The sequence below is a fragment of the Hemiscyllium ocellatum genome, chromosome 16, assembly GCF_020745735.1.
Source record: "Hemiscyllium ocellatum isolate sHemOce1 chromosome 16, sHemOce1.pat.X.cur, whole genome shotgun sequence".
Classification (NCBI taxonomy): domain Eukaryota; kingdom Metazoa; phylum Chordata; class Chondrichthyes; order Orectolobiformes; family Hemiscylliidae; genus Hemiscyllium; species Hemiscyllium ocellatum.
In genome coordinates, this window is record NC_083416.1 from 18,939,626 (window position 1) to 18,954,946 (window position 15,321).

The 15,321-nt window shown below is 43.7% G+C and overlaps 1 protein-coding gene across 1 annotated transcript in view; it reads left to right on the forward strand.

The window, feature by feature from the left end:
• The window catches only part of LOC132823548 (hexokinase-1-like), a 28,693-nt gene extending 22,783 nt beyond the window's left edge, over positions 1 to 5,910 (forward strand). The window contains exon 9 of the mRNA XM_060837492.1: positions 5,787 to 5,910. Coding sequence (XP_060693475.1) covers positions 5,787 to 5,910 — 124 coding nt within the window. The remainder of the gene's footprint in view (positions 1 to 5,786) is intronic.
• Positions 5,911 to 15,321: the final 9,411 nt, after the last annotated feature.

Here is a 15,321-nt window from a genome sequence, read left to right on the forward strand (position 1 = left end):
CTCACACCTTTCCCCTACTTTTGTGTTGCCTTGCTCAGATTGTGCTTTAAGGAATCCTCATGTGACTCAGAGGCTTTAGAGTCATAAAGTACTAGAGCAGGGAAAGAGGCCCGTCGTATCCATGCCAGTCATCAAGCATCTATCCACTCAAAGCTCATTTCTCAATATTTAGCTCTAAACCCCTATATGCTATGGTGCTTTCTTGTTTTGCATCTGACTGTAATTTCAGAGAGTACAGAGTTTCCTGTTTTTCCAAACCTGTGGCTCCGCTGCATATGCTCAGGAAAGGCTCTTAGAAGGGACCTATGTTCAAGTTTTTGGATTGAGTTTTCAGGAATGTTATTTGCCAGTATTTTCAAAAGATCTTTCATAACATTTCTTTCTGGAAAAGAATCAGAGTTCAGGGAAAATTGAGTCAGGACAAGTAGCTGAATGGATTTCTTGCTTGGCTTCGAACAGGATCAGAAATTAGGAGTTAACACAATCCTGATGGGAGGAGTGGCCTGCTAATCAACAATCCATGATGTGTCACATGTATAAATTAGCAATTGAATACCTGAGATGGTATTAAATCTCAACACACATTTATTCACAAGTAGGGCAGATTAGTTTGCGGAAATCTTATGGATGGAGAATATAGATGAGATGGAACAACTCCTGTGGATTCGGAGTGCAAACCACAAGGGTCAACGATGTGCCTTTTTCCACAGTGGCAATGATAACACATGGTTGTCCACCACAAAAAAGATCCTCAATTCAGTAGCCAGTCGTTTGCATCAAGATTTTAGCTCTAGTTGGAAGATTTTCTTTAACTGCTGAAAAATGTGTTGCTGGAAAAGCGCAGCAGGTCAGGCAGCATCCAAGGAGCAGGAGAATTGACGTTTCGGGCATAAGCCCTTCTTTAAGAGTTATGATATGTTATTCATTTGCTTACCCTCACTGAAGGAGAGACACAGAAACTGAAAACAAAAATGCTGGAGATCACAGGGGGTCAGGCAGCATCCAGGGAGCCAGAGCAATTTAAGGTTTTCAGTCTGGATGACTCTTCATCAGAGCTCTGGGGAATGCCGAAGAATGGAAATGTAGTCAGTATTTTTTCACTCACGCCACTCACACCACTCACAGCACTCACGGCACTCACTCACTCCACTTGGCAAAAGAGAGGACTGCAGATGCTGGAAACCAGAGTTTAGATCAGAGTGGTGCTAGAAAAGCACAGCAGGTCAGGCAGCATCCGAGGAGCAGGAAAATCAATGTTTCGGGCAAAAGCCCTTCATCAGGAATGGAGGCAGACAGCTTCCAGGGTGGAGAGATAAGTTGGGGGGTTGGGGAGAAGGTAGCAAAGAGTACACTGGGTGGATGAAGATTATAGGTCAGAGGGGAGGGTAGAGTGGATCAGTGGGAAGGGAGATAGGCAGGTTGGACAGAACACGAGGATGGTGCTGGGCTGGAAGGTTGGAACTGGGGTGAGGTTGGGGGAGGGGAAATGAGGAAACTGGTAAAGTCCACATTGATGCCCTGGGGTTGAAGTGTTCTGAGGCGGAGGATGAGGTGTTCTTCCTCCAGAGGGGTGGTGAGGGAGCGGCAGTGGAGGAGGCCCAGCACCTGTATGTCCTTGGCAGAGTGGGAGGGAGAGTTGAAATGTTGGGCCACTCTTACCTGCTAATCTCTCTTCCCACCTATCCGTTTACCCTCCCTTCTGACCTATCACCTTCATCCACACCTCCATCCACCCATTGTACTCTTTCCTACCTTCCCCCACCCTCCTCTCTGAACTATCACCTCCATCCCCACCCCCATTCACCTATTGTAGTCTTTGCTACCTTTTCCCCAGCCCCCCCGTTTCCCCCCCCCCCCCCCCCCCCCCCTCCAATTTATCTCTCCACCCTGAAGGCTCCCTGCCTCCATTCCTGGTGAAGGGCTTTTGCCAGAAACATCCAATTTCCTGCTCCTCGGATGCTGCCTGACCTGCTGTGCTTTTCCAGCACCACTCTGATCTATTCACTCACTCACTCCACTCACTCATCAACTCATTCCATTCCAGATGTGAGATCATCCTTTGTGACAACCCTGTACAGTGGATTAGTTGCTTTATACTGTTTTGAAACCCCCTAAGTCAATTTAAAAACTTACAGCCCCTTAAAGGGCATTCTCACTTTATATGTGTTAAAGTTAACAGCTATGGCTTCCACCCGAATGTGCTTAACCTCAATGGATAAAATTGGTATGTAAACCAGGGTTGCTTTCTTTAATAGGAGGCTGACGGGAGCGTTAATTGATCTTTTAGCAAATACGTCCTTTAGCAAGGAGGACATTAACCGAAGAGTAGAGATTTAAAGTAACTGTAGAGGATTAGAGGGACAAGAATAATACTTCCAATTCTCCAGATGGTGGTTGGAGTTTGAAAGGTTGTTATGAGCTCCAACAGTATTTGAAGACCTTTTGAAAGATAGAAAACATATAATGTGGTAAAGGTTAATGTTAAACCAGAGAATTGGGAAAGTTTTAAAAGGCAACAAAAAGTGATTGAAAAATACAATATAGAGGGAGAACTATATAAACAATGAAGGTAAACTTCCAAATCATATAAAGAGTTCAGATTCAGTCAAGAAATATTCCCACAAAGGGGAAAGACAGGGTCAACAAATCCAGAACTCCCTGGATGAAAAGGTACGTAGAGATTTAAGATGAAGGCAAGAATGTGTACATATTACAGGTGTCAAGTGGGTAAAAGTCTGTTTACCATCTACCAGTACAAAGTTTGGGAGAAGATTTGTAGCTCGGATGCTTGTTGTTGTGGTTGTGTTCGCCGAGCTGGGAATTTTCGTCCCCTGTCTAGGTGACATCCTCAGTGCTTGGGAGCCTCCTGTGAAGCGCTTCAGTGATGTTTTCTCCGGCATTTATAGTGATTTGTATCTGCCGCTTCCGGTTGTCAGTTCCAGCTATAGTGATACAAATCACTATAAATGCCGGAGGAAACATCACAGAAGCACTTCACAGGAGGCTCCCAAGCACTGAGGATGTCACCTAGACAGGGGACAAAACATCTGCAACACAAATTCCCAGCTCGGCGAACACAACCACAACAACCAGTACAAAACAGAATCTAATTGAATATTCCCCACTTCCCTGCTTGTAGCCCTAACAACATTCAAGAAGTTTGACATCATCCAGGGCAAAGCAAATGCTTCGTTGGCACAACATCCACAAACATTCCCTCCGTCCTCCACTGATGCTCTGTAGCAGCAGTTTGTACCATTGTCAAGATGCACTGCAGAAATTCACCAATGCTCCTCACATAACAACTTCCAAACCTGTGACCATTACCATCTAGAAGGACAAAGGCAGCAGTTACATGAAGGTTTGTAGAGGGGTTTCCCAGTATTAGCACCTAAGCTCTTCCTTATGTATAGAAATGATCTCTACCTTGGAGTATAGTATTAAGATATGCAAATTGTAGAAATCTATGAGGAAGAAAGTGTAGAACTTGAAAAGGACATTGACAAATTGGTGAAGTGGGTAGGCAAGAGGAGGTTCAATGCAGAGGAATATGACATGATTTATTTTGTTGAAAGAACAAAGAAGGACTGCAAAAAAAAGCCTGGGAAAAATAGCCCTGTCATCCTAACATCTGTGGTAGGCAAGTTACTTGAGAAGCTTTGAGAGATGAGATATACATACATTTGGAAAGGCAAAGTTTGCTTAGGAATAGTCAGCATGGCCTTGTGCTTGGAAATCATGCCTCTCAAATTTGATAGAGTTCTTTGATGAAGTGGCCAGGAAGGTTGACAAAGGCAGGGCGGTAGACATAGTCTATAAGGATTTTGGAAAGACATTTGATAATGTTCCACATGTTAGGCTGCTCTGGGAGGTTAGCTCACATGGAATCCAGGGGGAGCTGGCAAATTGGGTACAAAATTAACTTGATGGTCAGAGCAGAGGGTAATAGTGGAAGGATACTTGTCAGACTGGAGGCCTATGACTAATAGCGTGCCTCAGGGGTCGGTGCTGGACTCATTACTGTTTGTTACCTATATCAGCGATTTGGATGAGAATGTACAAGGCATGATTAGAAAGTTAGCTGATGACACTAAAATAGTGGACAGTGAGGAAGATTATCAGAAACTGCAGCAGGACCTTGGTCAGCTGGGGACATGGGCTGAGAAATAGAAAATGGAGTTTAATATAGATAAGTGTGAGGTGTTGCATTTTGGAAAATCAAATCAAGGTAGGAGTTTCATAGTGAATGGTAGGGCCTTAGGGAGTGAAGTGGAACAGAGGGACATTGGAGTTCAAGTTCACAGTTCTCTGAAATTGGAATCACATGTAGACAGGCCAGTGAAGAACGCTTTTAACACACTGGCCTTCATCAGTCAGGGCATTGAGTACAGAAGTTGGGAAATTATGGTGCAGTTGTACAGCACATCGGTGACGCTGCACTTGGAGTATTATGTTCAGTTTTGGTCACCTTGCTATAGGAAAGATGTTGCTAAGCTGGAAAGAGTGCAGAAGAAATTTACAAGCATGGTGTCAGCACTCAAAGGTCTGAGTTATAGAGAGAGGTTGGACAAGATAGAACTTTTTTTCTTTAGATCGTAGGAGAATGAGGTGGAAATCTTATAGAAATGTGAAAGATAATGTGAGCCATGGAGAGGGTGAACGCACTCAGTCTTTTTCCCAGGGTTGGGAAATCAATGACTGGAGGCCATCAGTTTAAGGTCAGAGGGGAAAGAATAAAAGGGGACCTGAGGGGCAACATTTTTACACAGAAGATGGCAGGCATATGGAATGAGCTGCTTGCAGAAGTGGATGAGGCAGGTACATTAACAACGTTTAAAAGGCATTTGGAACGTAGGTGGATAGGAAAGGATTAGAAGGATATGGGCCAAGTGCAGGAAATGGGGCTAGCATGGATGGACATTTTGGGCCAAAGGGCATATCTCCATGCTGTAGGACTCTATGACTAACATGGAGGGACAGTACAAAACAAAGGGTGTGACACAAAAAGGCATGGAGAGATATCTGGCTATATATGTAACTAAACATGACCAAATAAGTGGAGAAAGTAGTTAATAAAACAAATAGTATCCTAAGCTGCACTAAGGCATGCACAGAATAGAAGAGCAAAGTGGTGATGCTGACCTGTTATAAATCAGTGGTTAGATATCATTGGACTATTGTGTATAGTCAAAAGTGCAGCGCTGGAAAAGAACAGCAGGTCATGCAGCATCCAAGGAGCAGGAAAATTGATGTTTCAGGCATAAGCCCTTCATCAGGAATCTTGATTCCTGATTCCTGATGAAGGGCTTATGCCAGAAAGATCGATTCTCCTGCTCCTCAGATGCTGCCTGACCTGCTGTGCTTTTCCAGCACCACTCTGATCTAAAATCTGGTTTCCAGCATCTGCAGTCCTCACCTTTCTTCGACCCGAAAATCATGTATAGTTTTACACAGCACAGGAGAGGAAGGATGTGAACACTTTGAAAAGAATGCAGAAGAGGTTTACCAAATGACATCCAGGAATGAACAAGGCTCACTCGATGATTAGTTTCTGGAATGCACTGTCTGAGGGTGTGTGGTGGAGGCAGGTTCATTTGAAGCAATCGAAAGGGAAACAGATTTCTCGGAAAAGAAAGAATGTGCAGAATTAAAGGGAGAAGACAGGAGAATGAACTAAAGTGGTAAATTCCTGCAGAGACATAACATAGGTATGAGGGGCAGAATGGTCTAATTCTTTACTGTAAACATTCACTGATTGCTGCTCTGACTTTGGTTTCTCTCAACAGTTTTTCCAGGATTCTTGAGGACACAGTGAAGGATTTGGCTCCACAGTGTCAAGTGACTTTCCGACATTCAAAAGATGGCTCAGGGAGGGGGGCAGCTGTAGTTGCTGCCATGAACAGGTGCTAAATACCATGGCAACACAGAAATATTCCAGCCTGTGGCACATAGTCACACTGTAACACGACACACACTGCAGTCTGTGGAACACAGTCACACTGTAACACGACACACACTATACAGACACGTGGTCACCCAGTAACACAGGCACACACTGCAGTCTGTGACACGCGGTCACCCAGTAACACAGGCACATACTGCAGTCTGTGACACGCGGTCACCCAGTAACACAGGCACACACTGCAGTCTGTGACACGCGGTCACCCAATAACACAGGCACACACTGCAGTCTGTGACACACGGTCACCCAGTAACACAGGCACACACTGCAGTGTGTGACATGCGGTCACCCAGTAACACAGACATACACTGTAGTCTGTGACACACGGTCACCCAGTAACACAGGCACACACTGCAGTCTGTGACACACGGTCACCCAGTAACACAGTCATCCAGTAACACAGACATTCATTCCAGTCTGTGACAGATAGTCACCCAGGAACACAGACATTCATTGCAGTCCGTGACAGATAGTCACCCAGGAACACAGACAATCATTGCAGTCTGTGACAGATAGTCAACCCTGTGACACGGACATTCATGCCAGTCTGTGACAGATAGTCTGAAAAATATGTTGCTGGAAAAACGCAGCAGGTCAGGCGGCATCCAAGGAGCAGGAGAATCGATGTTTCAGGCATAAGCCCTTCGTCAGGAACCTCACTTTCTCCATGTGACTGATAGTCACCCAATAATACAGACATTTATTCCAATCTGCGACTAGATAGTCCAGTAACACAGGCGCACACTGTAGTCTGTGACACACAGTCACACTGCAATGTAGACACACAGTCAGACTTAATGCAGACACACACTGCAGTCTGTGTCACACAGACCGACTTTTAAACACAGATTGTTTCCAGTTTGTGAGAGACAGTCTAAGTCTAAGATGCAAGCACATATTACAAGTATTTGGAATCAGTATCAGTGGAGCAAGACTTGAGAAATGAACTGAGTGCTACACAGAGTTGATCCACAGAGATTTCACAACCAGCAATGTTATCGTAAATGTCTTTGTGCACAGTTTTCACCAGACACCCAGGAAATCTTCAGACAACAAGGTTTTGTGAAGGGTGAAATGATCAGGAGTAGTTTAATTGACTAAGCTTGGAATTGCTATTAATGTAGATGTTGAAGGAACATTGTTATCGAGATGGTTAGATAATTGATGGAGTTGATAGTGACACCATCATAAGTCTCCTGTGCGCCAGAGCCAATCCATTGCCACAGGGTTGTGCATGGATCTAGACTTTTGATAATAACCTACTCACTCACAATTAAAAAATTATCAATGGGCACTAAATGCTGCTTTACCATTGACACCCACATCCCATTAAAGCCAAGAGCATTTCAATACTGTGGCATGGATGCATCTCTACCTGTGGAAAAGTCAAATTTGGTTGGGAATTTTAATGGATGTTGGAGAGGTCTGGGAGGTAGATGATCAACACTACATCATCTGTTAATCTTCTGAAAGGAGTCCAGATCTAGACTGGATGACCTCACCTCATCATTAAACCTGTTTAACCAGTCTCATCCCGAATGAATCTGTTTAACCACTCCGAACTCACACCTGACATTGGTCTATATGTTTCTCTGAAGTCTGCAAGGTGCCCTGGTGTCAGAAGCTCACATCAATCTACACCACCACCCTCTCTCACCCTTCTCACGCCAGTCCAATAAACCCAGGCTCAGTCATTATTTCTTGTTCTTACTGAAGACTGTGTCAATTGTAATATTGTTCATGTATACTTTGAAATAAAGTGTTATGAGTGTGATGATCAGAGTGATTCTTGCTGCGGTCTGTATTTATCCATCTCTATCATAACCAGCCAGCTGGAAGCTGGGTTCTGTCAGTTATCACAAACAGCTGACTGAATCAGTCCATATTGACCATATCTGTCCATGACACTCCCAGATGGTATGTTCCTTTTAGGGTGAAAGGCAAGGCTGGTATGTGTAGGGAATGCTGGATGACTACAGAAATTGAAGTTTTGGTTAAGAAAAAGAAGGAAGCATATGTCAGGCGTGGACAGGAGAGATCAAGTGAATCCTTACAAAGGTATTAAGGCATTAGGATTATATTTAAGAGGGAAATCAGAAGGGCAAAAAGGGGACATAGATTGCTTTGGCAAATAGGGTTAAGGATAATCCAAAAGAATTCTCTCAATGCATTAAGGAAAAAGGATAACTGGGGAGAGAATAGGCCCATCAAAGATTAACAATGAAGCCTATGTGTGAAATCGCAGGAGATGTGGGAGATACTAAACAAATATTTTGCATTAGTGTTTACTGTGGAGAAGGACATGGAAGATAGAGGATATGGGGAAATGAATAGCGACAGCTTGAAAAATGTTCATATTACAGAGGAGGAAGTGCTGGACATCTTAAAGTACATAAAGGTGGACAAATCCCCAAGACCTGATCAGGTGTACCCTAGAACTCTGTGGGAAGCTAGAGAAGTGATTGCTCAGCCCTTTGCTGAGATATTTGCATCACCGATAACATAGGTGAAGTGCTGGAAGACTGAAGGTCAGCTAACGTGGTGCCACTATTTAAGAAAGGTGGTAAGGAAAACCAGGGAGCTATAGACCAGTGAGTCTGACATCAATGGTGGACAAGTTATTGGAGGGAATCCTGAGGGACAGGATTTACATGTATTTGGAAAGGCGAGGACTGATTAGGGATAGTCAGCAGGCTTTGTGTGTGGGAAATCATGTCTCACAAACTTGATTGAGTACTTTGAAGAAGTAACAAAGAGGTTTGGTGAAGGCAGAGTGGTGGACGTGATCTATATGGACATCAGTAAGGCGTTCGGCTAGGTTCCTTGTGGGAGACTGGTTAACAAGGTTAGATCACGCGGAATACAAGGAGAACTACCCATTTGGAACTGGCTCAAGGGATGAAGACAGAAAGTAGTGGTGGAGGGCTGTCTTTCAGACTGGAAGCCTGTGACCAGTGGAGTGCCATGAGGATCAATGCTGGGTTCAATTCTTTTCATCATTTATATAAATGATTTGGATGTGAGCATAAGAGGTATAGTTAGTAAATTTGCAGATGACATTAAAATTGGAGGCGTTGTGGACAGTGAAGAAGGCTACCTCAGATTAAACAGGATCTTGATCAGATGGCCCAATGGGCTGAGGACTGGCAGATGGAGTTTAATTTAGATAAATGTGAGGTGCTGCATTTTGGAAAAACAAATCAGGGCAAGACTTATACAGTTAATGGTAAGGTCCTGGGGAGTGTTGCTGAACAAAGAGTGCAGGTTCATAGTTCCTTGAAAGTGGAGTCGCAGGTAGATAGAATAGTGAAGAAGGCATTTGGTATGCTCTCCTATATTGGTCAGAGTATTGAGTACAGGAGTTGGGAGATTATGTTGCAGCTGTACAGGATGTTGGTTCGGCCACTTTTGGAATATTATGTGCAATTTTGGTCTCACTGTTTTGGGAAGGATGTTGTGAAACTTGAAAGGGTTCAGAAAAGATTTTCAATGATATTGCCAGGATTGGAGGATTTGAGCTGTAGGGAGAGGCTAAGTAGGCTGGGGCTGTTTTCCCTGGAGCGTCAGAGGCTGAGGGGTGATCTTATAGAGGGGCATGGATAGGGTAAATAGACAAGGTCAAGATGAGAGTGGTGCTGGAAAAGCACAGCAAGTTAGGCAGCATCTGAGGAGCAGGAAAATCGATGTTTCTTTCAGGAGCCCTTCATCAGGAATCCTGCCCGAAATGTTGATTTTCCTGCTCCTCGGATTCTGCCTCACCTGCTGTGCTTTTCCAGCAGCACTCTAATCTTGACTCTAATCTTCAGTGTCTGCAGTCCTAAATTTCGCCTAAATAGAGAAAGTCTTTTCCCTGGGGTGGGAAAGACTTAGGTTTAGGGTGAGAGGGGAAAGATATAAAAGAGATCTAAGGGGGCAACCTTTTCACGCAGAGGGTGTTACATGTGTGGATTGAGCTGCCAGAGGAAGTGGTGGAGGCTGGTACAATTGCATTTAAAAAGCATCCGGGTGGGAACATGAATAAGAAGGGTTTAGAGGATATGGGCCAAATGCTGGCAAATGGGACTAGATTAGGTTGGGATATCTGGTCAGCACGGACAAGTTGAATGGGTCTGTTTCTGTGCTATATGTCTCTATGACTCTATGTACCATGGTCCTAGCACTGACCGTTGTGAAACAGTACTGTCTAACATTTTCCAGGCTGAAAAATAGTAATTCACTATGTCTTATTGTTTCCTGCCTTTCAACCATTTTTCCTACATACTAGCCTCCTCCTTTCTGTTCCTTGTGCCAATGTTCTGTTAACCTGTTAGCTCTGTGTGAAGACAGGGTATGTTGGCCTACCATAAACATAGAACGATACTTCGCAGGAACAGGTCCTTTGGCCAACAATGTCTGTGCCAACTATGATGCCATTCCAAACCAATCCCATCTACCTGCATACAGCCTGAATCCCTCTATTCCCTGCTTGTTCATGTGTCTGCTTAAATGTCTCTTAGATGTTGTTATCATTTCAGCTTCTACCACCTCCCCTCACAGCACATTGCAGTCACCCTTGCAAAAAGACTCCAACTATCCAACCTATCCATGCCTCTCTTTATTTTATTTACTTCTATTTGGTCACTCCTCAGCCTCTGATACTCTAGTGAAAATAATCCATATTCGTCGAAGTTCTCCTTATAGCTAATGCTGTCCAATCCAGGTAACTTCCCCATAAACTTAACCAAAAATAGAAATTGTTGGAGAAACTCAGCAGGTCTGGCAGCATCTGTGGCGAGTAAGTACAGTTAACATTTCAGATCCAGTGACCCTTCGAACTGATAAATGTTTGTGCACCCTCACCAAAGCCTCCACATTCTTCTTACAGTGAGGCAACCAGAACTGCACACAATACTCCGAATGTGGTCTAACTAAAGTCTTGCGCAGTAAAGAAATGTGGCTGCTGTGGTAATGGAGGAAGCTACAAATGATGACACCCAAACTGCAAAGGGGACACTTCCTGACCGTTCACAGTCCCTGTATTAACATATTAATCTATATACAGGCCATTCTGCTATAACACGGGTTTCATCAATGCAAATTCACTATGACACAATTGGTGAATTGGGGACACTGACTTCTAAAGCGTGTATTGATTATTTATTTTTGTTTTTTTTTAGAAGGAGGGGGGTGGTTGGCAGGTTGTTATTCAGAGTCAGATACCAGAGGATCAGTCCTTCCGACACTCCCCTTTTATTTCCACCAGGAAGGTAGGAAAACACCCGAGTGGCCAGTGACACGCAGTGCCGACACTCACTCTTTTTTTTCTTTAACCCCCGCACTACCGCCTAACTGCGGTAGTGCTTTTTTTTTTCCCCAGCACCCATGGTGTGTGTGTGCAGGTGTGAGACACTGTGAAAGACACAAAGTGTACAAATCTTTATTCAATATCCACCACCAGGAAAAATAGGAAAACACCCAAGTGGCCAGTGACAAGCAGTGTCCTTCACATCAAAAAAGGACAATGCTGTGTGATCAAACAGTGAAGGGGAGGGCAGGGACTAAATCAAAATAGAGTTGGAGGGGGAAATGATGCACTCCACTCCCTGTGGCGCCCACCTCTCCCTGAACAACTCCAGGGTGTTGGTGAACACTGCACGCTCCTTCTCCAAGGACACCCGGGCCCTAACGTAACCGCAGGTGTATTGATTATAACGTGATTCTGGCTCATTAGTTTAAATGATATTGCTATTACACGATTTTCTTATAATATAGGGTTGCATGAGAACGGGACTATCATGTTATAACAGAACAAACTGTACTTGAGTATACTATCCATTGTACACAGTCCTCAAGACCTGTAATAATCTCCACTTAACCCCATTACAGATGCTGTTTTACACCTCAATAATCTGATTTCCTCTACAGATTATGATACTCAGTACCCCTTGACAGAATTTTAACATCATTTGATGGGATCATAATTGAATCAAATATTGTTATGATTCCTGTCAAGACCAAATTTATGTTATGTTAATTCTGTTAAGTTTGACTTTACAAAAACAAAATGTTATTAGTCCTCAAACAGATCACGACCTAAATTCTGGTCTTTTCCAGGATCATTATATTGTTTGGGGTCTCATGCAGAATTACAAACATCAAGGTTTAAGGGCAGAAGAACAGGAGGGGGGCATTCAGCAAATCACCTTTGATCCACAATTCAATATGTTCATGGCTGATCTGTAGCCTAATTCCATGTGTCTGCTTTCTTACCTTGTTTGAAGTCCAGGTATCATCATTGTAAATCTGCATCAAACTCCCTCCAGGGCCGAAGTATCTTTTCCGAGGTGCACCCAGGTCTGTAGTTCTAACCTGAGTTATGTATAACTGCAGCATGATGTCTGCGTTTTTGTATACCAGCCCTTTAGGTATGACAGCCTGAAGTCTGCTAGCCTTTTTGACTATTTTCTCCAACTTTCCCTGGCCTTTTAAAGAGCTCTGAACCTGAAACCACAAATCTTGTTGGACATCCATTGGACTTAACTTTATGCTTTCTAAACTAAAACCCTGATCTATCTTCTTACAGTCTGAAATGGATAACCTCACCCTTGAATATATTAAAATCCATTCACCCAATTAATATCTTGTTGTAGTTTGATGCTGTCATCAACACTGTCTACGATATTGCCCAAGTTTGTGTCATCAGCAAATTTGGATATTTCACTTTTAATGCCATTACCCAGGCCATAGAATCCCTATGGTGTGGAAACAGGCTATTTGGTCCATACTCCAAAGAGCATCCCACAAAGACCCCACCACCATCCCTGTAACCCTGCATTTCCCATGCCTAATCCATCTAGCCTGGACAATTTAGTATGGCCAATCCACCCGAACCTGCACATCTTTGGACCATGGGAAGAAACCAGAGCACTCAGAAGAAACCCACGGAGATGCAGGGAGAATCTGCAAACTCCACACAGACATTTGCCTGAAAGTGGAATTGACCCCATCTTCCCTTGTGCTGTGAGGCAGCAGTGTTAACCACCTGAGCCACCATCCCGCCCAAACATTGGGCTGCTGTCAATAATTAACATTGTGAATAATTGAGGCCTGTCCCTACGTGACACCGCTACTCACACCCTGCCAATTTACTTAGAGCATGGATCAGTACTTGGGACAATATTGTTGTGGCCAAAATGGAGACGTAGGTTTCACAGGGGCAAGAATGGTTACTAGATGTTCCAGGGCTTAGAACATTTAAAAAGAACAGGGAGGGTGGAAAAAGAGGAGGGGATGTAGCATTGCTAATCAGAGAGGGCATCACAACAACAGAAATGAAGGTTGTTGAGGAAGGTTTGTCTATTGAGTCAGTGTGGGTGGAGGTTAGGAACAGCAAGGGAGCAGCCATCCCATAGGTGCTCTGTAGAAAACCCCCAAATAGCAGTAGAGAGATTGGACAACTGATAAGCAGGCAGGTTTTGGAATAATGCAGATGTAGCAAGGTTGTTGTATGGGTGACTTCAACTTTTCCAATTTTGATTGGAACCTCCTTAATGCAGATGGTTTCGATGGAGCCGTTTTTGTCAGCATGTTCAGAAGGGTTTTCTTACTCAGCATGTAGACAGGCTGACAAAGGAGAGGCCATTTTGGTTTGGTGCTTGACAATGAACCACGACAAGTGTCAGATTTTGCGGTAGAGAATGCTTTGGTGACAGTGACCACAACTGCCTCACATTTACCATAGCCTTGGAGAGGGAAAGGAGCAGTTACCAATGGAAGATATTTAATTGAGGAAAAGGAAATTATGACGCTATCAGACAGACGTTGGGAAGTATGGATTGGGAGCAATTGTTCCACAGAAAGGGCACAGCAAACATGTGGAAACTGTTTAAGGAACAGTTGTTGTGCGTGATGCATAAATTTGTTCCTCTGAGACAGGCAAGAAGGGGTAAAATTAAGGAACCTTGGATGACGAGAACAGAGGAGCTTCTCTTCAAAAGGAAGGAGGCAGCTTACGTATGATGGAGGAAGCAAGGATCTAGCACAGTTTTAGAGGATTACAGGCAATTTAGCACAGCCAATTCACCTAACCTGCACATCTTTGGACTATGGGAGGAAACCCACGCAGACACAGGGAGAATGTGCAAACTCTACACAGACAGTTGACCGAGGTGGAAATTGAACCCTGATCTCTGGCGCTCTGAGGCATCAGTGCTAACCACTGAGCCACCGTGCTGCCCATTGCATTGCCAGTGGTGTTGATGGTGGAAGCAGAACCATTAGGGACAGTTAAGTGACTGCTGGACATGCACATGGACAACAGTGAATTGAGGGGTGTGTAGGTTTGGTTATTTTATCTTAGGTTAGGAATAATCCATGGCACAACATCATGGGCTGAAGGGCCTGTTCTCTGCTGTACTTTTCTATGTTCTAATTTGAGTATTTATCAGTAATTTCAACTCTGTTTCCTGCCACTCAGCCAATTTTCTATCCATGTCAGTAACGTGCTCTCAATTCTGCTACCAGTCTGTGGTGGGGACTTTATCAAAAGCCTTCTGGAAGTCAATATAAACAGCATCCTTTGAACTACTTCTCTCCACAATCTTTATCACCACTTCAAATAACTCTACGAGATTTGTCATGCATGATATATTCTTCATGAATTCACGCTAACGCTCCCTGATTAACTGAAAATTTTCAAGATGATCATTACCTTATCCTTGACTCTGACAATTTCCTCACCTTAGATATCAGCCTGACTGGCCTGTCATGCCCTGATTTCCTTCCGATACCTTTCCAAAAAAGCAGAATGCCATGAGCAAATTTCTAGTCAAGATGTACAATTTCTGAATCCAGGGAAATCTGAAATATTATGACAAGGGCATTGTCAATGTGCTCTCCTTCCTCCTTTAACACCCGTGGATGGGGTCTTGTATAGTTTTCTCATACTTCAGTTCCATTATTTTCCCCCTTACTGATGATTTCCTTTAGCTAATTTTACCTAGACCCTATCCTTGATCCTCTGTTAAATTCTTTGGGACTTCTTGGCAAGTTATTTCTTTTCTGCTGTGATTGCTGAAGCAAAGTAATCATTCAGCATGTCTACCATTTCCCCATGATCATTGAGAATAATTTCACTGCTAGCATCGAGTGGCCAATAGTACTCTTAAACAGCCGGCTTGCCCTTTATATAACAATAAAATCTCTTCTCAATGTCTTAGAACATAGAACATAGAAAAATACAGCTCAGTACAGGTCCTTCTGCCCTCGATGTTGCGCCAATCCAAGCCCACCTAACCTACAATAGCCTACTTTCCTCCATATGCCAGTTTCAATGTCCATAAAGAGGGAGAGTCCACCACTGTTACTGGCAGGGCATTCCA